We start from the raw sequence: 24098 nt of genomic DNA, 5'->3' as shown, positions 1-24098 counted from the left end.
TGTCTTGCACCATCTCTTTTCTTATCAAGAAGTTCACTCCTTTTCATGGCTTTGATTTTAATCAGTGAAAGAGGAAACAATGAAGTGGTTGGTGGGAAAGAGGGGGCTGCCAGGTGTCCATCCCTGGTGCTGAGGGTCGCTGGTGTCCCAAAGAGGGACGAGGGACAGGCAGGACTCTGCTTTTGTTCATAGGTTTAGTTGCCTGCAGGATCAAGTGTGTTACCTCAGTGTGCAGAGGGTCAGAGCTGTGCTGCAGTCTCACTCTTACCTCTGCTCTCAGCTTTCCCTTCTGCTGTGCCAGAGCCCAGCGAGCAAACTGCATCACTCTGTGCCTGTTTCCCCTTGTACACTTGATTAATTTTTTTTATGAAGAAGCTGGACTGAAGTACAAGGTGTTTTTAGTACAGTGTGGGTTGGGGTGTGAGTTTGCTTTTCCACACACACACAAAAATAGAAAAGTGCATTTATGAAGAATAATGTGGTTTTGATGGCAATTAGAACTCTTCTAACTGGCAATTAGAACTTCTCTGATCTGCAGAGAAGAGCAGTGGTAGCAGAGCAACACCTTAGACAAGGTTAAACGTAACCCAAGAAAACCAAAACCCATCCCTGGAGAGATGAAATCCCTTCAGGGCAAAGGAAAGCTCTGTATTGTTTAAATTGAAGACAAAATCCCCACCGTCACGCATCTTAAATATAAAAATCTCCCCGTACAAAGCAAATGCAACTCAGCATCTACAGGTGCACCTGGCTTTTTGAAGTGGTTTTTGATTTCTGCCTCTGAGTCTGGACACCTTTCACCCCATGCACATAGGACTCTGGGTTTCCTCTTCCCTACACAACGCATCCTTGCTGGTTTCAGGTAAGGGAGTTTGAAACAATAGAATGATCCCTGTTTTCTTAAAAAAAAAAAATAAAATTGGATGAAACACAGGAAGTTCAAACACACGGAGTAAGTTCGGGGTTAGAAGGAGGGAGTGGTGGCTGGAGCTGCGTGGCCAGGAAAGCAGCAGGATCTGGGGGTGCTCCCATGGGTGCTGCTGTTTTGAAGTCTGACCAGGATCTCTTCGGGGATGCTGGTTCTTGCAGGATTCTTGACAAAAATCTGGGATGTCATTTGTTCATTAAAAAGGACCATTAATTCCTCCAGCTTGCTGTGGAGGGCGGGCTGCCTCGTGATGTGTTTTCCAGCACATGGACACTGCAATGGCAGCAGCACCCAAGCTGCTCGGTGGTCCGGCAGCAGAGCTGGGGTGTCCAGGGTGATGTTCACCAGCTCTAGGGGTGCAGCAGGGGATGGTTGGGCCGTCTGTAAGAGGCTGTGGTTTACACTTTTTTCTTGAAAAACTTTTCATTGTTTTGTCTTCACACCATCTCCTCCAGAGCAGATTTTCCTCTTTGTTTCGGCTTTTTGTACAGATGATTTGGGGCATTGTCCCAGGAGCCGTGGGTGTTGCACAGAGTGGGGCTGCTGAACGTGCGAAATGAACCCAGAAAACCCCCTTGGATGCAGCCTCCCCCCGAGGGTCCGTGCTGCAGCCCCCTTCCCCCACCACCGGAGCTCGGGTGACACCGGGACAGGGACTGCCCTGGCCGGGGGGGTAGGAGCGGCCGTGGGGACACACTCGGGTGGCCCCCCCGTCCCGGTGTCCCCGGTCTGAGGGAAGAGCGGGTGCGGGGCATGGCGGGGGTGCTGGCGGGCGGTGCCCGTGGCTGCAGCGCGGGTGCGGGGCTGCAGGGGGCGGAGCGGGGGGCGAGGGGCGGGGGTCGCGGGTTCGATCCGCCAGACCGGCCGGGGCGGGCGCGGGGGAGGATGCCCAAAGCGGCGCTGCCGGGACACCGGGGGGGGCCGCGGCGCCCAGCGCTGGGGTAAGCACGGAACGGGGTGGAGGAGCTTGGGGGGAGCGGGGCGGTGAGGGGGGAAGGGCGGGCTCAGCCGGGAGGGGGAACCGGCGGGACCGGCTCCGTGCTGAGCGAGGCGACGGGAGGGACTATATCCTCGCAGCGTGCGCGGGCGGAGGGATCCAGGGGCGGCGGCAGGCGGAGCGGGGCGAGGGGCGGGAGGGGAACGAGGGGAACGAGGGGCGGGAGCGGAACCGCGGGGTGGGCGGGGCGGCCCCTTCGGCGTGCGGGAGGCGGGAGGCCGCGGCCGAGAGCGGAGCGGGGCTGGGGCCCGACGGGGAAGGGCGACGGGAGGGAGCGGGCCGGGCCGCGGCCTCAGCGCCGCCTCCGGAGGGTTGGGGGGGGCGGGACAGCCGCCGGCGGCAGCGGAGCGCGGCGGTCGGGAGGAGCCGGCGGAGGCGGCCGGGACCGGCGGGAGCGGAGCGGGCAGACCGGGCCGGGCCGCCATGGAGCGGAAGAGGTGGGAGCGCTCAGCCGGGCCGCGGAGCCCCTGCCGAGGGCCTGAGGGGGGCGGTGCGGGCGGCGGGGCCGTGCTGCGGGATGGAGAGAGGAGGTGCTCGCCCGGGGGGGGCCGGGCCGGGGCAGTGGGGGCGGCTCTGACGGTCCCACAGGTGGAGGCCGCAGGGACTGCCAGGACTGCGGGCACCGGGCCGAACCGGGCGGCACCGGGCCCTGCGCTCAGGGGTCCCGCCGCGGTCCCGGGGTTCGGTGCCACCGCCCCGCCGTGTCAGCCAGCGGCCCCGAGGGGATCCGTGGCCTTTCGGGACCCCCCCTGGTCCCTTCAGAGGCTTCTGCCCAGTGAATGCAGGGTGGGGATTTTTTAGTCAGGTAAATAAGGTTGGTGGAGTAGCCGGGTGTCGGCGGGAGGGGATGCCTGTTCTGGGGGCTCCATCAGCCGCGCTCTGCTCACTGAGGAATTCGGGGTGCGGTGAGGAGCCGGAGGTGGCTGCTGCTATGGATGAGAGCCCAGGACAGGGCTGACTTCCCCTGATCACTCTCTGGGGGGAGGCAGATGGCTGGGGAGCTGCTTGGTCTGCCTTGAAGAATTTCTATTAATATCCATGTGTGTCTCATATGGCTGTAGGTGGGACATATGGATCCTCCCTGCACCCATACGAGGCAGCCTTAGCACGCCCGGGAGCTGATGTGTGAAAACTTGGGTCCTTTGGGAGCTGGAAGTTACCGAGGTGTCTTTCCCCAGCTTTTCTAGTCAGCAACATGCATGCGATCGACTCCTGCATGGGTTGGGTTTCATTTCTTTTAGATCAGACTGTGGCTGGGAGGAAAGCATGCGAGTGAACTCGCAAATTCCATCCTGGAGAGCGTGGGGCTGGAAGCTCTGGCACCACTGCTGCTGCTTTGGAGTCTGTGGGCAGAGACCACGGGCAGCAGCGACAGGAGGTGCAGCCCGAAAGCTTAGAAAGATCCCCTTAACTTAAAACTTTTTCCAAGATCTTATTTTACTTGTAAAGTTGCAGTCTCAGAGCTGAACTTAAAGAAGAGGGAGAGAGAGGAAAAGTAGCATATTTCTGTTCCCAAATTGAAATGGATTTTCCCTTTATATCAATTTGGACAGAGATCAAAGGTACAATAGGGCCCTGCTACACTGATTTTTGGTTACTGTTGAATTTTGCATTACTTCTGAGTGGAAAATGTGGCAATTCATTAGCACCTTCGACTATTTCTGCCTTTCTGCCTGTGGCTTCCTTGGGTGATTTTTTTTTTTTTTTTTTTTTTTTGTCCATCTACCATGAATGCACAGATGCAGTCAGTGTTTGTGGGAAGTTGCAGGCATGGCCTGGAAACTCCATGTGCCTCAAGAGTTAAAGCTGAGGGGTTCAGCACCGGGGTAGCAGTTACTGCTTTTCCAAATCTCTGCTTTCTGTGTGAGGGTTTCCTTTTGGAACCCTGAGCACCAGCAGCAAATGCTTTCTGCACAAAGGTTTCTGTGGAGCAGGACTTCTGCTTTGGGTGACAAATGTGTGGAGTATGTTCAGCCTGTGGGAGCTGGTTGCTGGCTGGCAATTATTAAACCCTCCTTGAAGTGCAAGTCCCTGAGCAGATTTTGAGGAGCAATCTCATAACCTTGTGCTTAGCAGATGTTGATTGTGCAGAAATGTTTCAGTTGGAGTGCGTGGTGTGACTGGCAAAAGAGCTGGGAAAGCCAAGAGAGTGTCCCTGGGTGATGTGGTGGGGCCTGGGGACCAAATTCAGAGCAAGCAGGAAGGGTGCAGGGATGCAGCATCTCAGGATGGCAAAAGCATCAGAGATTTTGGTGGGTTGTCTTTGAGGGAGTTTTCACTAAAAAGCCTCTCTTCAAGCTCAGTGTTCTCACCCAGGGGATGGAGAGTTTAGTGATGCTTTGTGTGGCTTTCCATCAAAGGATTTTTCTGCTGAAGGGTTCATGACATGGTCTGAGAAGTTTGGGTTTGCTGTGTGAGTCTGAGGAGCTGTTGATTTTGCTTTTCTGGAAAACATAACAGATCTCTTGGGTGAAACTGAGGTTGTTGTGAATGTCTTAATACAGCACCTCTGTAAACAGCTTTTCAATATTTAAAAAAATGTTAAACTTTTTCACAATATTAACTTTTAAAAATGTTTAACGTGCACCCACACCCAGGTATATTTTGATCTGTTTACTTTTTTTCTTTCCCCCTCTCCAGAGATTGTGGAGGGGATTGACTGCAACTATGCTTTTGCTCTTCCTTAGTCACTGTTTTACACACAGCTCCCCCGGGGAAGCTCTTGTGGTGCTTGAGATGAGCCTGACAGAAATGGTTGGTTAGATTTGTGCTCCTTCCTCTGCTGTGGGACTGCTTGTTTAGTAATGGGCTGCTTCTAGAAATTTGAGATATTGTGTACCAAAGGTTGTTGGGGATCTTTGTTGGGATGACTTTTTTGGTTGGTTGGTTTGGATTTTTTTATTGGTAGAGCCCAAGTTACTGAACAAAAGCCTCAATTGCCCTGCAAGGCAGGGAACATCCCTTACACAGTGCTGCTGCCAGCACAGGTAAATATTGCTTGGGGACAGCTGTGGTGGCAGGGGACAGCTTGGTTTCCCGAGGCTGCTCTGTGCAGAGCAGAGGGCACCCATTTAAGGAGGGATGAGGAGGTGTGAGGTGGGGGAAGGCACCTGGAGGAGTCACCTGGTTCTCCCATGTTCATCCCAGTGCTTTTTGTATGCTGGTGGAAGCTGTGAGTATGTCTGTAACTGGGGTAACTGGGCTGTTGGAGGGTGGGAGAGCTGAGGCAGGAGTTGGTGCACATTCTGCAGCCAGGGATAATGTGAAGATGCTGAGGAGGGGTGGAGTGAGGGTGGCAGTGGGTGAGGTGTCCGGGGTGTGCAGCTCTCCTTAGGAAGCAGTGTGGGGCACCCAGAAATCCCAAAGCAGCAGCCTTGGCCTGGAGCAGAGCTGGGGAGAGAAGAGCAGTGCAGGGAGGGCTGTGACTCCCCAGCTCTGCCCAGGAAGGAGCAGGATTGAAACAGAGAAGGGCATTGTCCACTCTGAAAGGTCTGGCTCGTCACTGAGGTACCTGGAGGAGTCATTTTGATCAGGAAAAGGCTTGGCAGAAGTCTTGGAATAATCACATCCACAAGAGAAGTGTTAGTGCCCAGAGATTTTGCAGGAAAGAGTCTTCACAGAATCAATCATAGACTGGTTTGGGTAGGAAGGGACCTCAAAGCCCCCCCAGTGCCACTCCTGCCATGGTCAGGGACACCTCCCCCAGCCCAGGGTGCTCCAAGCCCCATCCAACCTTCAGCAGTGCCAGGGATGGGGCAGCCACAGCTTCTGGGGGCAACCTGGGGCTCAGCACCCTCACCCCAAACAATTTCTTCCTCTCCCCTCTTCCAGTCTGAAACCATTCCCATTCATCCCATCCTCTTCCCACTCATCCCTTGTCCCCAGTCCCTCCCCAGCTTTCCTGGAGCCCCTTCAGCCACTGGAAGGTGCTCCAGGCTCTCCCCATTGCAGCCTTCTCTTCTCCAGCCTGAACACCCCCAACTCTCAGCCTGGCTCCAGAGCTGCTCCAGCCCTCAGATAATCTTTTTCCCTGGTTTATTCCTCTTTCCCCATGTTTCCCAGGCAGGCGACATATGGGTTTGTTCAGGGTTTGGATTTTTTTTAAACTTTTTCTTCTTGTTTGTTTGGTTTTTGTTGGGTTTTTTTATTTTTTTTTGGGTTTTGCTTGGTTTGGGATTTTGTGGGTTTTGTTTGTTTTCGATCTTTTTTTTTTTTCGGGGGTGGGTTGTGGGTTTTTTGGGTTTTTTTGTTTTGTTTTTTATTTGGATTTTGTTTTTTCGTTTTGCTTCCTGTTTTTCTTTGTTTTTCGTTTTTTGTTTTTGGTGTTTTGTTTTTATGGGGGGTTTTTTGTGTGGTTTTTTGTGTGTGTTTTGGGTTTTTTTTGTTTTGGTGGGGGGTTTTTGGGTGTTTTGGTGGGTTTTTTGTTTCTGTGTTTTTAATTGGTTCGGTTTGGTTTGGGGTTTTTTAGGTCTTTTGTCCCTGGCTTACCAAGTTGTGCCGATCCTGTGCTGGCTCAATGGGGAGAGCGGAGGGGAGGAGATTCGCGTAATGAGGGAGGAGGAGGAGGAGGAAGGGGCAGGGCCGGGGCTCTCTCTGGGTCTCTCCATCGGGATGGGATTCAGCAGACAAAGGCGGAGCTGCAGATGGGGCGTCCCGGGCACCCCGCAGCCCCTGCGATCGGCTGCCTCTCACCCCGAGAGTGTCAACGAGAGATGAGCGCGGTTGGGTTCGGTTTGGTCCGGTCCGGTCCTGCCCGGGGGTTTGGTTCTGTTGGTACCGAGGCTGCTGCGCTGGAGCTGCTGATGGACGAGCATGCCAAAAACTTTGCTGTTGCCTTTGCTTTTCGGTGAAAAAAGACCTTAATCCAGGAGCCGTGTGTGCCCACAGGATCGGTGCCTTTTCTTTTCTTCTTTCTTTCTTCTTTCTCTTTCCTCTTTCCTCTTTCCTCTTTCCTCTTTCCTCTTTCCTCTTTCCTCTTTCCTCTTTCCTCTTTCCTCTTTCCTCTTTCCTCTTTCCTCTTTCCTCTTTCCTCTTTCCTCTTTCCTCTTTCCTCTTTCCTCTTTCCTCTTTCCTCTTTCCTCTTTCCTCTTTCCTCTTTCCTCTTTCCTCTTTCCTCTTTCCTCTTTCCTCTTTCCTCTTTTTCCCCTTTCCTCTTTTTCCCCTTTCCCCTTCCCCTTTCCCCTTTCCCCTTTCCCCTTTCCCCTTTCCCCTTTCCCCTTTCCCCTTTCCCCTTTCCCCTTTCCCCTTTCCCCTTTCCCCTTTCCCCTTTCCCCTTTCCCCTTTCCCCTTTCCCTTTCCCCTTTCCCCTTTCCCCTTTCCCCTTTCCCCTTTCCCCTTTCCCCTTTCCCCTTTCCCCTTCTCTCTTCCCTCTCTCCTCTCTCCTCTCTCCTCTCCTCTCTCCTCTCTCCTCTCTCCTCTCTCCTCTCTCCTCTCCTCTCTCCTCTCTCCTCTCTCCTCTCTCCTCTCTCCTCTCTCCTCTCTCCTCTCTCCTCTCTCCTCTCTCCTCTCTCCTCTCTCTTCTCTCCTCTCTCTTCTCTCCTCTTCTCTCTTCTCTCTTCTCTCTTCTCTCTTCTCTCTTCTCTCTTCTCTCTTCTCTCTTCTCTCTTCTCTCTTCTCTCTCTCTCTTCTCTCTTCTCTCTTCTCTCTTCTCTCTTCTCTTTCTCTCTTTCTCTTCTCTCTCTCTTCTCTCTTCTCTCTTCTCTCTTCTCTCTTCTCTCTTCTCTCTTCTCTCTTCTCTCTTCTCTCTTCTCTCTTCTCTCTTCTCTCTTCTCTTCTCTCTTCTCTCTTCTCTCTTCTCTCTTCTCTCTCTTCTCTCTCTTCTCTCTCTTCTCTCTCTTCTCTCTCTTCTCTCTCTTCTCTCTCTTCTCTCTCTTCTCTCTCTTCTCTCTCTTCTCTCTCTTCTCTCTCTTCTCTCTCTTCTCTCTCTTCTCTCTCTTCTCTCTCTTCTCTCTCTTCTCCTCTTCTCTCTTCTCTTCTCTCTCTTCTCTCTCTTCTCTCTCTTTTTTCTCTCTTTTTCTCTCTTTTCTCTCTTTTTCTCTCTTTTTCTCTTTTTCTCTCTTTTTCTCTCTTTTTCTCTTTTTCTCTCTTTTTCTCTCTTTTTCTCTCTTTTTCTCTCTTTTTCTCCCTTTTTCTCCCTTTTTCTCCCTTTTTCTCCCTTTTTCTCCCTTTTTCTCCCTTTTTCTCTCTTTTTCTCTCTTTTCTTCTCTTTTCTCTCTTTTTCTCTCTTTTTCTCTCTTTTTCTCTGTCTCCCTTCTGGGTTTCTTCAAAGCCTTTTTCAGAACCAGGAGCACAGAGCAAAGCTTTTGCCCTGGGATGGAAGGAGATAAATTTTGTCTTGTGTGATGTTTATTAAAGGGCACACAGGAATTTTACCAGAATTCAGAAACTGCTTTCCTGCTCCTGTGCTTCCTGGTGTTCAGCACACAGTCCCACTGCTCGTGTTTGGAGGGGTCTTGGCTGCTTCTCTCCCTCCTGCTTGGCTCCTCTGGGGTGCCTGTAGGTGCTGTGTTCCTGGCAGAGGGACCCCAGCAGCTCCAGAGCTCCCCAACCACTTTCTTTCTGTTGGTATTTAATGTTTAAGTGTTGAAGTTTATTGTTAGCTTCGAGTTGCAGCTTTGTTCCCTGGTCTGGTATTGCCCCAGAGAGGCTTGGTGTGGTATTGTCTTTTACAAGACATAATCAGAATAAAAGTGGTTTTTTTTTTTCTGAATATTTCAGTGCTTTTCCTTTGGGCCAAGCTTCCCCAGGAAGAGACAGGACTCTGAGTCATCTCAGGTGGGTTTTTATAGATATATGTGGATTTGGGGATGTTTTTCTGATGATCTGTTGCACACTTACTAAAACGCAAAGAAGCTGAAGGGCTGTGCTAATTTAAAATACTGTTTCTGAGTGTATCTGACTTGGTCTGGAAGTTACACTTGTTCTTCTAAGTGCACAATTCACTGTAATGCATGATTTTAAAAATTACTACTTTAGTGAGCTGTAAACAGGAGCACCTTGAGGAAGCATATAGAATAAGTTGGCTTCACTGATGGCAGTGATGGTTCTGGCCTAAAAGCTGCTGGAGTTGGTTATTCTGCTCTCTGGGTTGAGGCATATGACTCCAGATTTTTAAGAAGTGGTTTCACGTTTGAATTTGTACCCAGCCCCTATTCCTGTCTGCTTGTTCCTGCTCACTGTGTCCTCTTCTGGCGTGAGTGTTGGTGCAGCTCACTAGTGAACTGGTCCAGCTGAGCAATAACCAGTGATAAAGTGTTTCCTCCTCTTCTCCCTGTGCTCTAAAGATGGGTTGTTTTCCTCACATGCTTCACTGTGCATTTCAATAAATGCTTTCATGCTTTGGTGGTGGGGAGCAGATACAGGGCAGGATCAGCAGCTTTGGAACCATCAAGGCCAGGAGTTTTTTAAGCAGAGGCTGAGTGGGGGATAACCACAACCTTTTGGTCCCAAGTCCTTTGAAACACTTTCTAGATCTCAGTTTTAGTACAATTCATATTAACCTTGTCTCTCAGTTTTTTTGAGAGCTTTTAACATTTTGGTTCTCTGGGTTTTTTTTAATCTATTCTTTTGCATAGTCTGACTAATTGGTTTGTCACTGTCCCATACTAGAAATCCTATGCTTAGGCTATTTTTTCACACCTTCTCCCTAATAAGTGCTTCAGGGGAACAGATAATACGTTGAAGAGAGGCTGTGTCCTTTGAGCAGACCTTAGGGAGGCTGCTGGTATCTCAGCAGTTGGGTACCCTCACCATGGCAGAGCAGGGCTTGGGCTGCTTTCCTCTCATCCTGGGATAACTTCATTATTTCAAGTTATTCTTGGCCTTCAAGCAGAAATCTTGCAACAAGTAATCTGAGTTTCTGCCCTCAGAAATAACAGGAGATAACTTTAATCACAGAGCTCCAACTGCCCTCAAAGCATTTGAACCTCAAATGAATGAAATTAAGGGAAGAAAGAGGCCATATCATGCTAAATGAGGTAGTGAAGAATTCCTTGTGTATGTTTGAATAGTTCTACACTGGAGTCATAACACATTGACTTATTTTTTCTTTTTACGTGGAAAAAAAAAAAAAAAGAGCATACCTTGGAATGCTTTTTGCAATAGTGTGAAAAGTTAAAATATTTTAAAAATAAAACAAAACCAAAAAGCAAAACCAAGGAGGTGGAGTAATTTGTGCCTGCTTGCCAGGTTGTAGTCTTTCATGTTAAACCAGGTGTTTAAAAGGAATCTCTCTGATGTTTTGCATTAATGGAAAGTTTTCCAAAGTTCTCACCCTCATGTTTGTATCACTTAAGTCTTGTAATCCTTTGCTTTCCAGCTTGTCATCTCTTAACTTCTGTTTTCTCCCTGCTGGTCTGTAATCCTGGAGTTAAGTGTTCAGAATGTTACCAGGGAATTGTCATCAAACCTGAATGTGCTACTCCGAGTGGGGGGGAGAAGTCTGAGGAGAAGTTTCTGGTTCTAGTCAAACATAACATGCCTGGGAGAAGAAATTGAGCTTGAAAATTGGCATATATTGAGACAACAGAGGGCTGGTACCTCCCATGTGGGTTATTGTGTGAAATGTGCTATTTTCAGTTCTACCTTCTCCAAATCTCCCTCTTCGTGATTAAGAACATTTTAACACGGTCTGCACTTAATTTGTCTCTTCCATAGTAATCATGAGATAGTCTTGCCAGTGGGAACTTTGTTCTTGGAGGCTCAGCACATGTTTTTCATGAAGGAAATAAAACTCTTCATCCCTTGATGATCCCTCTGCATCCCATCCCATCCCTTGAGTTGCAGTGAGTGCTGGGTACTGAAGCCCAGAGGGTTTTAATTCCCCCTCCCTTATTTCTTTTCTCTCTTTTTTTTTAGCCCAAGTGGTAAAAAATTCCGAAGCAAACCCCAGCTGGCAAGGTACCTGGGGAGCTCCATGGACCTGGGCACGTTTGACTTCCGTACAGGAAAAATGCTGATGAATAAAATGAACAAGAACAGGCAGAGGATGCGCTACGACTGCTCCAACCAAGCCAAAGTAAGAGCTGCAGCAGCTTTGCCCTTCCCACCTCACTGCACTGGCCAGGCTGCCTCTCACAACACTGTTTGTGGTAGCAGGATGAAAATCCAGCATTTTGTAATTAATGTGTGAAAACTGGAGTCATAGGAGAGAACATTGCTGGTATGGGTATTGCTGGTATTGGTATTGTTGGTATTGTTGGACAAATCCTGCAGTTCAGGGATTCTTCCAGGTGGTGATACTGTGGAAAAAAACTGCTGAATCTGTGGAGGGAAGGCTGGCATCTTCCTCACTTCCCCTCTCCCTGGAGCACAAGGCAGCCTCCAGTCTCCAGTTGATGGTTGGGCAGCAGCTCTGCTCTGCTTCAGCATTTGGACCGGGGGAGGAGGGAAGAGTGGTGTGGGCCAGCAAGAGTGAGGAGGTTGCACAGCCTGCTGTGTGGGCCATGCTGGTGTTTGCTGTGGGTGGCATGCATTTGGGGCAAAAAGCTGCAAAGACAATAGGATAGAAAGGACAGAACAAACTAAACCAGTCACCTGTTCATTTTGGCACCTGGTAATTTGGCCTGTTAAGATTTAGTCAGGAATGCAGTGACATTGGTACAGTGCCTATCTGCATGGGTTCTTGAGCATCTTAATTGGATGCTGAAAGCATTGTCAGAACCCAGAAGCCTGTGTCTGTGCACCTGCACTCTAAATATGGAAAATAGCATAATGTTATTTTCTAAATACATCAACTAATCAAGAGTCATCATCAGAGTGGTTGGAACATTTACAATGCTGGGTGCTATAGTGATGTTTTAAAAGAAACATGGCCTGCTGCAGCAACTGACACATCAGCAGGTAAAAATTCTGCCCAAACCTTTCAATAAATGTATTAATAGATATCACTGGCTTATAAATGGATTAGCACACAGATGATTCAGAATGGTATTTGTATGTCTTGCAGCTCAGATGTTAGGTCTAGGGGAGTGAGAAATGGTTTTCCAAGGTTTCCACTAGCACTGAATGCATTCATGTGGTGAAAACTTTATTATTATGAGCTTCCTTTAAAAAATTAGTTTTATTAAGAACTGAAGGCTCTTTTATTAAGAACTTAAAAACGGCAATCAAGGTTCCACCTGTATTGGTTTGTTCATTGGTGTCCACTACTGGATTTAAACAGAGTGGTTTAGAATGGTTTCTGGATTCAGAAACTGGTTTTGAGATCCCACATTGTAATTTTTCTAATTATTAAAAACATTGTAATGAAATGTTCTGTTTTAATGCTCTACAGGTGTCTTGTCAAAGTGTAAACTCATTATCTTGACTTCTGAATTCCGTCAAAATTGGGATAAAATCAGTGTGTATAAACTAGAATGAAAGGAGTCTGGTATGTTAAGTAGAATGTGAATGTTTTCAAGTCCACAGAACTCTTTGCTGCTGTACACTTTCTGTCTCTAGTAGCATGCTAGCAAGTTTAAAATATTTCTGTGGGCTTTTTTTCCCCTGATTTTGTTTGAAATTTTCAGGGCAAGCCTGATTTGAACACAGCACTGCCTGTCAGACAGACAGCCTCCATCTTCAAACAGCCTGTCACAAAGATCACAAATCACCCCAGCAATAAGGTAAAGAGTGATCCTCAGAAAGCTGTGGACCAACCCCGACAGGTAAGGCTTGCAGCTGGTTCTCTAGAACTGAGAAACTCCTGGGTTTGCTACTGTGAGGGTCCCAAAATAAACTGCTTTATTTTTCTGATGCTGAACCAATGGTAAATTTGAAGTCTCTGATGTTTCAGAAGCAATGACTTAGGGTGCTCCTAGTTTTTAAAATTGGAACAAACCAATTTCTAATATGTTGTAACTGCTTTAGAGGACACTTGCATTGTAATTAAAACCACTGTCAAATGTTCCAGCTGTGTAAGAATTCTGTGTTTCAAGAAACCCCTGTTCCTCTGCAGAGCACACACCATAGGATGTTTGTGGTGTAGGGGGAGGCACTGAACCCCCTGCAGGGAGCTTTTTACACATCTGTTTAGCAGTAAACCCTTACCTGTATTAATAATGTCATATATTCATTTGGAATGTCATTGCTAATACAGAAATCCAGTGGTTTTCATATCATACTGTGGATTTGTAAACAAGAATACACCAAAATTAAAGGTTTTTTTTCAGCTTAGTTTCATCCAGTGAAAGGATGCAAAAAGTGTGTTTAGGACAAGTGTGGCTTTGAAGTTGGACAGTGGTGTAAAATCAGATCTTCCTGTTGAGAGGAGCCTTTGGAAGGCATTCTCATGGCCTTGATGTTCCCTAGAGCTGACAAGCTGCTGTCTCCCAGAGCTCATAGCAGGGGCTCTGGGAATCCTTCCTGCAGTGAGTCCATTTTTGTACCCTTTGGAAGCTGGATGTTCCCCTTCATTAGTCTGTTCAGACAGTGCCACCAATATGAATTATCAGCACATTTTAAACTCATGTAGGTCTGGTGGAATGACAGTGTATCATTCCAAGAGGGGAAGTGCTTTCAGTAAAATGGAAAAATACCCCATGAAATACCTGTGACAACTTTTTCTGCAAATTTAAGTTATTCTTATGAAGTGTGAGTTAGGTTCTGTTTGTAATGGAGTTGTGGTTTGATTTTGTTTGTGGGTTGGGCTTTTTTTCTTTCTTTTTTTCTCTTGTTTTTTGTTTGTTTTGTTGTGTTTTAAACAGGTTGGTGGGATTTTAGTGTAGTTTCCTAAGGAAATGGAGCATGTGTGTTTATCATGTTGCTATTCCTATAAACCCCTTGGCTAGTTAAAACAATAATAGAGGGCATTAAAGATGCTACATTGATATGCAAACCAGAGCTGGATAGAGTTGTTGGCTTTTTTTTTATTACAACACTGAGGTCTGTTCTGTGAGAAGGTCCTTTAGGTTTTTTTAATGTGTAGAGATATAAATAATCTATATATAATATAAAAACACAGTGTATGTCTAATGTACTAGAGATGCTTATATGTTTTGTTTTCTATTATACAGCTAATAATAGGGCAGACTTGCCTTCTTGTGTCTTTTTCTGCATTATGTATCAAGGAGTCAGTTAAATTACAGCTTAAAAAAATCTACCAAACTGCACTATATTTAACCTCTGATCAGCAGACTCCAGCCATTTCTTCACAATTTGAAAGCAGTGCTAAATCCCATTGTACACTGCCTTAAAATCCATCTATTTAAAAATCACTCAGGAATATCCAGCCTGTGTGTTTCTGGCTGTCTTTATTCCCATTGTTGGGAGCTGGGAACTGGAAAAGGAAGGTGGTTCCAGTTGCACACAGGTTTTGACAGGCATGAAAAGGGGCCACATGTGGCCTGTTTGGGGTAAATTCTTAGTTTCTCAAAACCTGGGTGGAGTTGTTTTCTTGCAAGACAAGTGGTTTATTCATCCTCGCGTGTAGATGGGAGAGTGGGAGGGGTTCACAGGTAAAGGATCTGACTTCCCACTCAGGTGTTCTTCAGCTTGAGGAGAACCTGTGATCCCACAGGGAGGGGGCAGACATGACTTATGAGAAATGGCTTAAAGAAATAAAAGGTGCTTTTCCTTGGAAAGAGCCTGGATGCAATTCTTTCCTTCCTTAACTACTGTGGTGCATGTGAGAGAGCAAGAGTGTAAAAAAGGCTGTCCCCCACTGCACCAAGATGAGAGCCAGCAAGCCTTGCCTTGCTGTTCCAGCTCAAAAGCTGTGAAATGTCTGTCCCTGGAAGGAAAGGTCTTTCCAAGGCAGCAAATCAGGACAGACTTGTCTTGGGACTGTGGCAGTGGGGACTGTCCCCTGCTGTCATTACAGCAGACCCCTTCTGTAGTAAATCCAATATAAAACTGTCTGCAGCACTGTGCTCCCCACTTCTGATAGTGAGCAGGTGCTTTGTGCTTGTAGTTGTCAATTCCATTTCTGTTGTGTGCCAATAAATGCTTTCTTTGATGCCAGCTCTTCTGGGAGAAGAAATTAAGTGGACTGAATGCTTTTGACATTGCAGAGGAGCTGGTGAAAACAATGGACCTTCCAAAAGGTTTACAAGGTAAAGTCTGCCCTTCGCTCCAAGGGTGGCATTTTGATACCAATCAGTGGTGAGCTGAAGGCACTGTGTGTGACCTCTGTGTTCCCCAGTGCTCTGGACCATTTCTGCTTCAGCAGGAACTATTGCACTCTGGGAGGATTGGTGCCTTTTTGTCCTCAGGGGATACTGAAGCAAAGCTTCTTGATTTTTATTTTTCCTGTTTGTTTTCCAGTAGCAGAATGAAAATAGCTTCCATTCCCTGTTTGGTTTTTTTTTCACTTTGTGTGTCTGTGTAACAGAATGTGGAGCTACTCTAGATTTAAATAACCTTGGAGAAAGTTGTGGAGCTGCTGTTACAAGTGTTAAGGATGGAGATTTCTGTTGTGTTGGCTTTCTAAATGCCACGCTGTGCTTTGCCACTAAATGCCCACTGTCCTGATTTGCTGCTCCTCATCTTGTGCAATGCTGATGGTGACTTTGCCTCCCACTTGCAGGGGTTGGACCTGGTTGCACTGATGAAACCCTTCTCTCTGCCATAGCCAGTGCGCTGCACACCAGCACGATGCCCATCACTGGGCAGCTCTCTGCAGCTGTGGAGAAGAATCCTGGAGTCTGGCTAAACACCTCCCAGCCACTTTGCAAAGCATTTATGGTGACAGATGAAGACATTAGGTATTAATTAGAAATGTCATTATACTGTCTTGGAAAAAAGGTTTCTTGTGGTAAAACTCCTCCTCCCGTTTTTTCTTTTTCAGTGGCAACTTTAAGTGTCTGGTGGAGCTTGCTGAATTAATTTGAGTGTCTTGTTATCAGCAGAGTAGGAAGAATTGTTACACCTGCTGCTCTCACACAGCCTTGTACTTTATGCCTGTTTTTTATTTTGACCTCATTTACTCTGAGGTTTCAGGTTGATGTTTGTTTTTTGTGTCAGTATCTTCTATTGGAGAAGGTGTCTGAATGGGAGTAAGTCACCTCTGATCAAAGAAGGGATTGGAAAAATCCTGAACAGTGTGATCTAATTATCTTCACCTTACTCAGTCTCTGCACAGGACCAAATAAAAACACTAACTGCTGTGCTGGCAGCAAACAAGGATGCAGTTTGTTTAGCTGTAGTTGGCTTTCTGTAATTAATTCTGTTGCTTAATTGAGATGTTCAGATTGAGTGGTAAGCACTGGGCAGGCAACTGAATATATCAAAGACACTGACACGAAAGGACACTGCTTTGCATTCATTAACAGTGTCTACAGGTAGTAATTTCTTTGATAAATCTTTGAATTGCAGGATGGTTGGGTTTTTTTGTACTTGATATAGACATGAATGGCCAGGAAAAAATGCTCTTTTTATAACTTCATGATTTCCTGTGGCTGAGATGAAATAAGAGTCCCACGAGCCACAGACTGTTGATCACATCTTTCCCTCACTGTGACTTTGACAGAAAAGGAGCTGTAAAATTTAAGGTTGTGGCTTAAAAGGAGAGTGAGCACAAAGACTGAAATGGTGAGAAACATCATTTTCTCCAGTCTTGTTTTTGGAAATGTGAGCAGAGTAGCCTGGCTGCTTCTTGTTTAAATTAATATTAGTACTAGGAATTTAAAAAAATAGTCTTTTGATAGAAAATATTGGACAATGTTTTCTAAAATATTTCTTTCAGCTTCACTTTTAGCATAATGCCAGGCTAATCTTCTACAGTGCACTTCTTACTGAGGGCTCTTTCAAAGCCATGGTTGTCTGCCCAGCCTCATGTGTGACAGATTTAAAAGATTCCTTTCCCTTGAAAGAGGCAGCTTGGAGGATTGATGTCTGTTCCTTGGTTTGGGGCAGGAAGCAAGAGGAGCTGGTGCAGCAGGTCCGGAAGAGGTTGGAGGAAGCCCTGATGGCTGACATGCTGGCCCATGTGGAGGAAATAGCACGAGATGGGGAAGCTCCTTCAGAGAAAGAAGGAGGTGAGGAAGAAGGTGAAGAGGAGGAGGAAGAGGAGGAGCAGGACAATGTGGAAGAGATGGAGAACGTATAGTCCAGGTAATGAGAAAACATCTTTTCTTACCTTGAACTGAATTCGTTGAAAGCAGAAGTGGTTTCAGAAGGGCTCTTAGTATATATTGACACATCTTTGCTTTTTAGCCTTTACTTTTAAGGGTGCAGTAGCCATGCTTTCAGGAAAAAAACAAATATTATGCTATGTGTCTGTCTGGTGAGTGCTTGTGTTGTCATAGCTTGTTCTGGGCCTGATGTTGGTGTCAGATGGGCTGAGTGTGTAAGCAGAACCTGTATCATAGAATCATAGAATGGTTTGGGTTGGAAAGGACCTTAAAGATCATCCAAGTTCCAACCCCCTGCATGGGCAGGGACACCTTCTACTGAATCAGGATGTTCCAAGCCCCTTCCAGCCTGGCCTTGAACACTTCCAGGGATGGGGCAGCCACAACTTCCTTGGACAACCTGTGCCAGGGTCTCACCATCCTCAAATAAAATTTTTTTCCTAATGTGCAACCTCAGTCTCCCCTCTCCAAGTTTTAATCCATTTCCCCTTCTCCTCTCCCTACACCCCCCATGTCCAAAGCCCTCCCCCAGCTTTCTTGTAGCCCCTTCAGATATTGGAAGGTTGCTCTGAGCTCCCCTGGGAGCCTCCTCTTCTCCAGGCTGAACAACCCCAATCCCTCAGCCTGGCTTCCCAGGGAGGTGCTCAGCCCTCTGAGCATTTCAGTGGCTCCTCTGGACACCTTCCAGGAGCTCTGTGTCCTCCTTGTGTGGGGGACTCCAGAACTCCAGGTGGGGTCTGACAAGAGCAGAGTAGAGGGGGGGGAATCCTCTCCCTCAACTTCTGTCTGTGCATCTGTTGATGCACCCAGGACTTGGTTGGATTTCTGGGCTGCAAACACACATTGAGGGCTCATGTTGAGCTCCTGGTCCCTTCCCCCCCTTCATCATTTGAAGTTTTAGCCTAGGAAAAGCAATTAGTGTTGTGTCACTGAAGTAGGATAGCCAATACCCTGGGTGCTTCATTATGTAGACTGCTGGGCCTGGGAGGAAGAATCAAGAATGTGCAGGGGGGGAAAAGAGGGATTTTTAGGATGAATATTAGAAGAAAAAACCCTTTGAGGAAGTGGCAACTGTATTTCAGGTAGAAGGAAGTGATTCTTGAAGCAGTCCTTCAAGCTGGAAGGTTGATTATAACATGAAATCTGTTTGGCCTTTGGGAGATATTCTTATTAATTTTTTTCCTCTATATTTTCCTGCTTTACCACATCACAAACAGTAGCTTTATTTGGACACTGAATATCTTGCATTCCTTTCTACTACAAAGGTCTGGCAACAAGAACAAACTGCTGAAGGTGAAAAACAGGAGATAAAGAAATGGATATGTTACAGCAATGGTGCTTCATTCTTTTAAGGCCTCACTTCATATCAAGATGTAAAAAATTCTTACTGACTTAGAGTCTTTTTTTCTGCTTTCTTCTAGGGAGTTCCATCTAAGAATTCCCAGTATAAATCCTATCAGCAGGGTCAGCACAACCATTTACAAAGCCAAGAGTGTCTGCAGAGTGAATTGCACCACCAGACCACCCCTACCTACAAACGTTTTGATGTGTACACTTTGGGAAACGTGGAGAAGCTGATGGTTCATTAATTGCTGGGTAGTTTTGAAGATGGAACTTGATTAAACTCTACTTCCCCTCTTTTTTTTTTTTTTTTTTTAAGGGGTAGGGTAACTGGGAATGCAAAAGGAATATAAAATGGTGGGAGGGAGAATACTAGGAACCAAATTCCCTGTCCTTTTTTGTTGTTTGTGGGTCAGTGATAGGTGATACATTTCTAAGCTTTTCTATCAAAGTAGATTTAACAGTGACCCATAGAAACAATTTTCTCTCTAATGCAAGTGAGGGAGATGCTGTTTCACTCCTTGGCTGCTCTGCTGTAGGCTGCCTGTTTGTACCAGAGTGTAGGGAGGTCATTTTACCTTGGGGATTGTCATTCCATGTGTCAGTTCAAGTCACTGAATTTCCTTTTCCTCGCAGGACCACATTGGTCTTGGAAATGTAGTCTCAGAGGTGAACTACCAATGCCTCTTCCACCTGAGGTTTTGATTAGGAGGGGAAGTTACACTTGAGAAATTGGTCTTACATCAGTGGCAATTGATCTTATGCATCTGAGCATAGCCAAATAGAGTTCTGGAGATAAATATACCCACTCTATGGTATGATTTGCTTTGGTCTAAGTCTGGTCAGAAGGACCTTCTCCATTCTGAATGGAAGGATGACTCCTTTCTGACTGACAGTGAGGAAAACCTCCTCCTTTCTCTTCTGGTGCCAAGAACCCTGACCTCTGTTTCTATGTGTGGAGGGAAGGGGACCCATTCCAATAGGTGTGTCTATACATCTGCTTTCATGTGCAGTAATATTCTGACCTCTTTTAAAACAAGAAACGAAAAAAGGTTGATTTTTCTATAATTGATAAACGAATTTAAAGCTTTTTATTAAGTAGTAAATCTTTCTTAATTGCATGTGCAGTGAAGTGACCAGCATTTTGTGTCCATAAAAAATGAAATTATGTGAAACCTGCCTTAATGTGTTTATAAGTATCTGGCTTCACACATGGGTATCTTGATTGATTCCTCAGTCTCTTCTAGTACATCTTTGAGCATATTGGGGTCACTTGTGGCTAAAAATGGATTTATCTGGGGAAGGAGGACAGGGAGAGGGGAGGAAGGTAACAGTTTATAGCTTGAATATTGTGTTGACTAGGTTGCAAAAGTTATGGTAGTCTTAGGGTATCCATTGCATACAGTGCAAAGTGGTGGATGAAATACTGTGCCACCAACCAACTGTGCAAGTTGTTGGTATCCCAAAACTTGGGGAAGAAAGTAGCTCCCAGAGCCTTTATCATATAAGAATGATCAGCAGTGACAGCAAGGGAGCAGGGGAGCTGCCTGGAAAGTTAATAGCCTTTGGGAGTAGTTCAGCTTAGTGACCTGGATAGGTTTAAGCTCCTTGAAAAATATCCCATGCCAAAGTGATTGATACTACATTAACTCTTCTCATAAAGATTTTGAAAATACAAAATTCTTTCATATTGCTCATTTGGAGTACTGCAAGAAGACTGGATTGTACTTTGCTGCTGCTCTATCAGGTATTTCTTTGAGGAGCCTGACCTGGTAGTGCAGCAATGAAAGTTATTTTCCTTTTTGAACGGTCTGTTACAGTTATTATTTTGTAAATCTGTCCTCTTGTAACTCACTGTTGAATTAAATGTTTCTTACAAAGTAAAGATTCTCCTCGTCTGCCTCAACCCCCTCCCTGAGGTTTTTGTGCTATGCCCCTTCCAGTGAAGATGCTCTTGCATTTGTGCTGGGGATTCCTTTCTGAGGTTTGAATCTTGATATTTGGGACCCAGGGGAGGGGAATACAGGGTGAAACTCATGGGAAGTCAGTTTGTTCTTGCTGCAGAGGCTTCCTCTGTCCTCAGGAAGGGAAGAGGCTGCCAAGGTGTGCTGTCTGCTGATACAGCCCTTTGGATCTCCACTCCAGGGTTAGGAACCCACCCTAGAGGTCTTCTTTTGACCATGGCAAGTCTTGTTCTGATGCTGTTTTAAAACCTTCTTTTATATCTCATGATGGCTTTACTTCTGTTGGAATATTCTAAATATATTGTAAGCATATGTAGCACCAGAACTTAGATGACTGAGATGTTGATACTAATATTTTGATGTATTGAATATTGAGTTTGAATTGCTGCCAACTTGAGCCAATTCTTTTGTTTGCACCTCTCAGCTTTCCCTTCCAGCTCTTTCTTTCCTTCAGTTCCTTAAAACACTTGTTAATATTTTAATTCATATGGAGTTGATTGTTTTAAAGTACCAAAAGGAGCACAGGCCTCCTGTCCAAAAAAACCTAAATACTTTAACTGCTCATCAAGACAGGTAAGTCAATAAAATATTCTTTTTCAATGACCTTAATGTCTTTCTCATACTGCTGCAGTAACTGGAATAGTTTGTCTTATCACAACCTACTGGCATGGAGTGAGTGATGGGCACAGAGCTCTGCCATCAGTGCCCCAAAATCCCCAAAATGGAGAGAGCTGTTGTTACTGGAGGTGTATCCTGATGATGAGTAAAGATCATAAGAAAACAAACTGAGTGGAATTGCAACAAAACTTATTAATATACAGCATAATATACTTGTAAAAGTACCAGCAAGGGGATGCTTTTGAAACTGGTAGTTCTTTCTGTCAGTGGTAATGACACCTTCCTGGTGCCCTCAGGTATTACAGATGTGTGTAATAGGGAGCTACAGTGTGAGATAGCTTCAGGCTTGTCCTGCACACAGTTTGCACTGGTAAATGATTTTAATATTTCCTACTGAAACAATAGTACCAGGCTCTGTGGATGAATAGCTATCCTGATACAGTTTAATCCTCTTTGGAGATAATACATAAGCACATTCTAATGGTCCTTACACAGCTTTGCTGAGGACAGCCCTGTACAGCCCAGGCTTTGCATCTTTTTCTGTGGGCAGTGTCATTTTGGATGGGTACCACCCACGTATACCAAAGCTGCATTTCTTCTGCTGTGTCATGCTCAGTCAGGTTTTTCTTGTTTTATCTGGAAAGAGCAGCCTGCTGAATTCCATAGGGCAGGAGGCTGGAGGAGAAGGGGGGATGGACTGGTTTGGGTGATGCTGGTAAATGAAAACCTTCCAGGTGATGTTTTACTCTGCGAGGTAACTTTGTAAAAAGAGACTCCTTGTTATTTAGAACTTGTGATCTGTATCTTGTGCAAAGTGTGTTGGAGCTGTTCCATTAAGATGTCTCAGTTTTTCTTCTCTGTTTTGTTTTGCAAATCTATCAAAGTTAAAGGGAATGCCATTGTCTCCCTGTTTGTATTACCAGTGCTTTTTTAACTGAATTCTAATAGGATGAAATTTTGTACAATCAATAAAAATAAAGGATCTGCATGGGATGGGTCTTGGTACAGTCTGGATTTGGCCTCCAGAGCTTTTGGAGGTGGCTCTGTCCAGGAAAAGTTAGCCTGATTCACATCTGAAATTAAACTTGCTGAACTGGCTGTTGAGCAAGAAAAGGGAGTTTTCTTGCTGGTAAACTAAGCACATCAGGAAGGGGAAAGAGTCCTGAATGACAGAGCTGGACACTGGGAATGCAGGAATGTTAAACCCTGCATGTGGGGGCTTTGGGGTTGAGTTGTTTTCTAGTGATAATATTACATCAAATATTTGTGAAGTTACAATTCACAGATAGTGTGCACCCTTGTTCTGCTTCCCATGTGAAAGGAGTCTCCTTGAAACAGCCTATCCAGATCTGAAATGACTTTTCATCAGGGAAACTCATTTTAGTTACTGTGGGAGCTGAAAGCAGGCACTGGGTACAAGGCAGACACCTGGAATGAAAACTTTTCATCAGTGCTACTTTATCAGCTGCTAGTCAAGGTGGTTTTGCTTCTTCTGCCTTAAGAGACTATCCTACTGCTCTTTGCTATCAAGTGAGAAAATGCTGAATGGGAGTATGATTGAAGGCTTAAAAAAAATGGCATGTATTTTGCAGCTCTCTTGCTGAAAACTCATCCTGTCCAAGCTGGCTGTGGGGATCTGAGGAGCAAAGAGAAGGGGCAGCAAGCTCTCCTGATAGTTAAAGTTTTCTTCTGTCAAATTAGTATTTGTGCCAGTCCTGTTACAGGAACCCAGTTCAAGGCTGCATCCACATATTTTTAAGACTTGGAATCTATTGATGCTACTGTACCTTCTACTGGGTCCTTCTGTCTCTGCAGTGGGTGTTGTGTAGCCAAATCATAGGAATCTCCCTGCTTTAAGACTTTATCCTTCAGAACAGACAGGCTGGTCATCTGAAGCTTTTTTCCAGACCTATTTCTCTTGTTGGATATCACTCCTGATCTTCTACCCTGAAATTTCCTGACCAAATATTTATTCATCCTTAACTTTGCCTTGGCTCCTGCATATCTGTTTCTAATTATTCTTTTAAGATCATTATGAAATATATTCTTACCTTTCTTCCCTTCAGTTTGCCACTGAATGTTCTCTCTGTGGCCACTGGAACATTTCTGTATGTGGGAATGTGTTTTAGCAACTTGGCTCCTTGCTTGCTCCTCAGCAGCACTCTCAGCTCTGCAGCAAGTGGCAAGAGGCCCTGGCACCCTAAATGCAGAGTTTTGCACTTAAACGAAGTGTGGCCACCCCATCTCCACCCAGACTGCTCACTCCCTTCTGCTCAGCTCTGTTTCTGAGCTCTGATACTTTCCTACATGCTCAGTTCTTCCTCTGACTCTCTGCTTGGTTGGTTGGTTGTTTTCTGGTTGGTTTTTTTCCCACTTTTAATGCTTTAGTACTTTGCAGGAGGTAGAGCCAGCAGTGCACCTGAAGGATAAGCAGCCTTTCAGCCTTTGGAGTCATGTTCTTTTTTGTCTGGCTTTAAGGAGAGCCTACCTGGACTGATCCTCCTGGTTCTCAAAAAGAAGCTCCCATGGGTAAAGGGGGAGGAGATGGGAGAATGTTTAGTGAAAAAAAAAGTTTTCCAGGATTAACTCCCCAGTCAGACAATCCTGTTTGTTTAGGATTCTGTCCATAAGAACAACCTCCAAGAGTCCAGATGCCCATGCAAATCTTTGGATGATGCCACTCACTCCCTCAGATAAAAAGCACACTCTTAGCTGTTGTCACTCTGAAATCTTTCTGTACACTTGGGCTGCTTCATACAGGTTTTTCCTTTGTGTTTGGTTGAGGCTCCCAGTGTTTCATATTTTAGCTTTCTGCTTTAAGTAAGAATACAGAAACACAGGAGAAGGTGGTGTACTAATTCTGCAGTGCAGAAAATAATGTCCTATGTGAGGTGTGGTGACCTAAAAACGTGGATTTGTTCTCAGATTAGCAGGGATCAACTTTGTTCCCTTGAACTAATGACGGAAACCCATTACCCTTCAGCTTGACCCCGTGACTAACTGGTGTATGTGAGAGAACATCACAGAACTGCATTTGCTCAATGCTCTTCACAGTGAAAGAGCTGTGATGAGGAGGAAAAAAAAAAAACCAAAACATTTTGAATCTCAGGATGACCCAAACAACACTTGAAACTGTCAGGGCTGTTGGTAAGCAATCTAAATTTAGTATTGATGAGTACTGATCTAATATTAACTGCTAG

General features: G+C 45.8%; 1 protein-coding gene across 5 annotated transcripts; it reads left to right on the top strand.

The window, feature by feature from the left end:
* Nucleotides 1-1507: 1507 nt before the first annotated feature.
* Nucleotides 1508-20198, top strand: MBD3 (methyl-CpG binding domain protein 3). 5 transcript variants are annotated; one of them, XM_030466499.1, is made up of 8 exons: nt 1508-1526; nt 8643-8699; nt 10782-10941; nt 12434-12571; nt 14866-14956; nt 15430-15607; nt 16758-16955; nt 18397-20198. In XM_030466499.1, exons 3-7 carry the CDS (start codon nt 10840-10842, stop codon nt 16948-16950), a joined length of 702 nt encoding a protein of 233 aa, XP_030322359.1. In that variant the 5' UTR covers nt 1508-1526; nt 8643-8699; nt 10782-10839; the 3' UTR covers nt 16951-16955; nt 18397-20198. The 5 variants fall into 5 exon arrangements, with proteins under 5 accessions (XP_030322359.1, XP_030322355.1, XP_030322357.1 ...); XM_030466495.1 differs by lacking the exon at nt 1508-1526 and adding an exon at nt 1814-1869; XM_030466497.1 differs by lacking the exon at nt 1508-1526 and adding an exon at nt 2295-2362.
* The last annotated feature ends 3900 nt before the right edge of the window (nt 20199-24098 follow it).

The sequence above is a fragment of the Calypte anna genome, chromosome 28 (assembly GCF_003957555.1).
Source record: "Calypte anna isolate BGI_N300 chromosome 28, bCalAnn1_v1.p, whole genome shotgun sequence".
Classification (NCBI taxonomy): domain Eukaryota; kingdom Metazoa; phylum Chordata; class Aves; order Apodiformes; family Trochilidae; genus Calypte; species Calypte anna.
Note: the sequence above shows the minus strand (reverse complement) of the source record. Positions and strands in the feature narration are given on the sequence as shown.

What these genes read in the sequence shown, in the direction of transcription:
- MBD3 (XM_030466495.1), top strand. Translation starts at nt 1,814, where the DNA reads ATGCCCAAAGCGGCGCTGCCGGGACACCGGGGGGGGCCGCGGCGCCCA. An exon ending in ACTGCTCCAACCAAGCCAAA is followed by an intron (nt 10,942 to 12,433) that starts GTAAGAGCTGCA and finishes TGAAATTTTCAG; the next exon opens with GGCAAGCCTGATTTGAACAC. An exon ending in GTGACAGATGAAGACATTAG is followed by an intron (nt 15,608 to 16,757) that starts GTATTAATTAGA and finishes GGTTTGGGGCAG; the next exon opens with GAAGCAAGAGGAGCTGGTGC.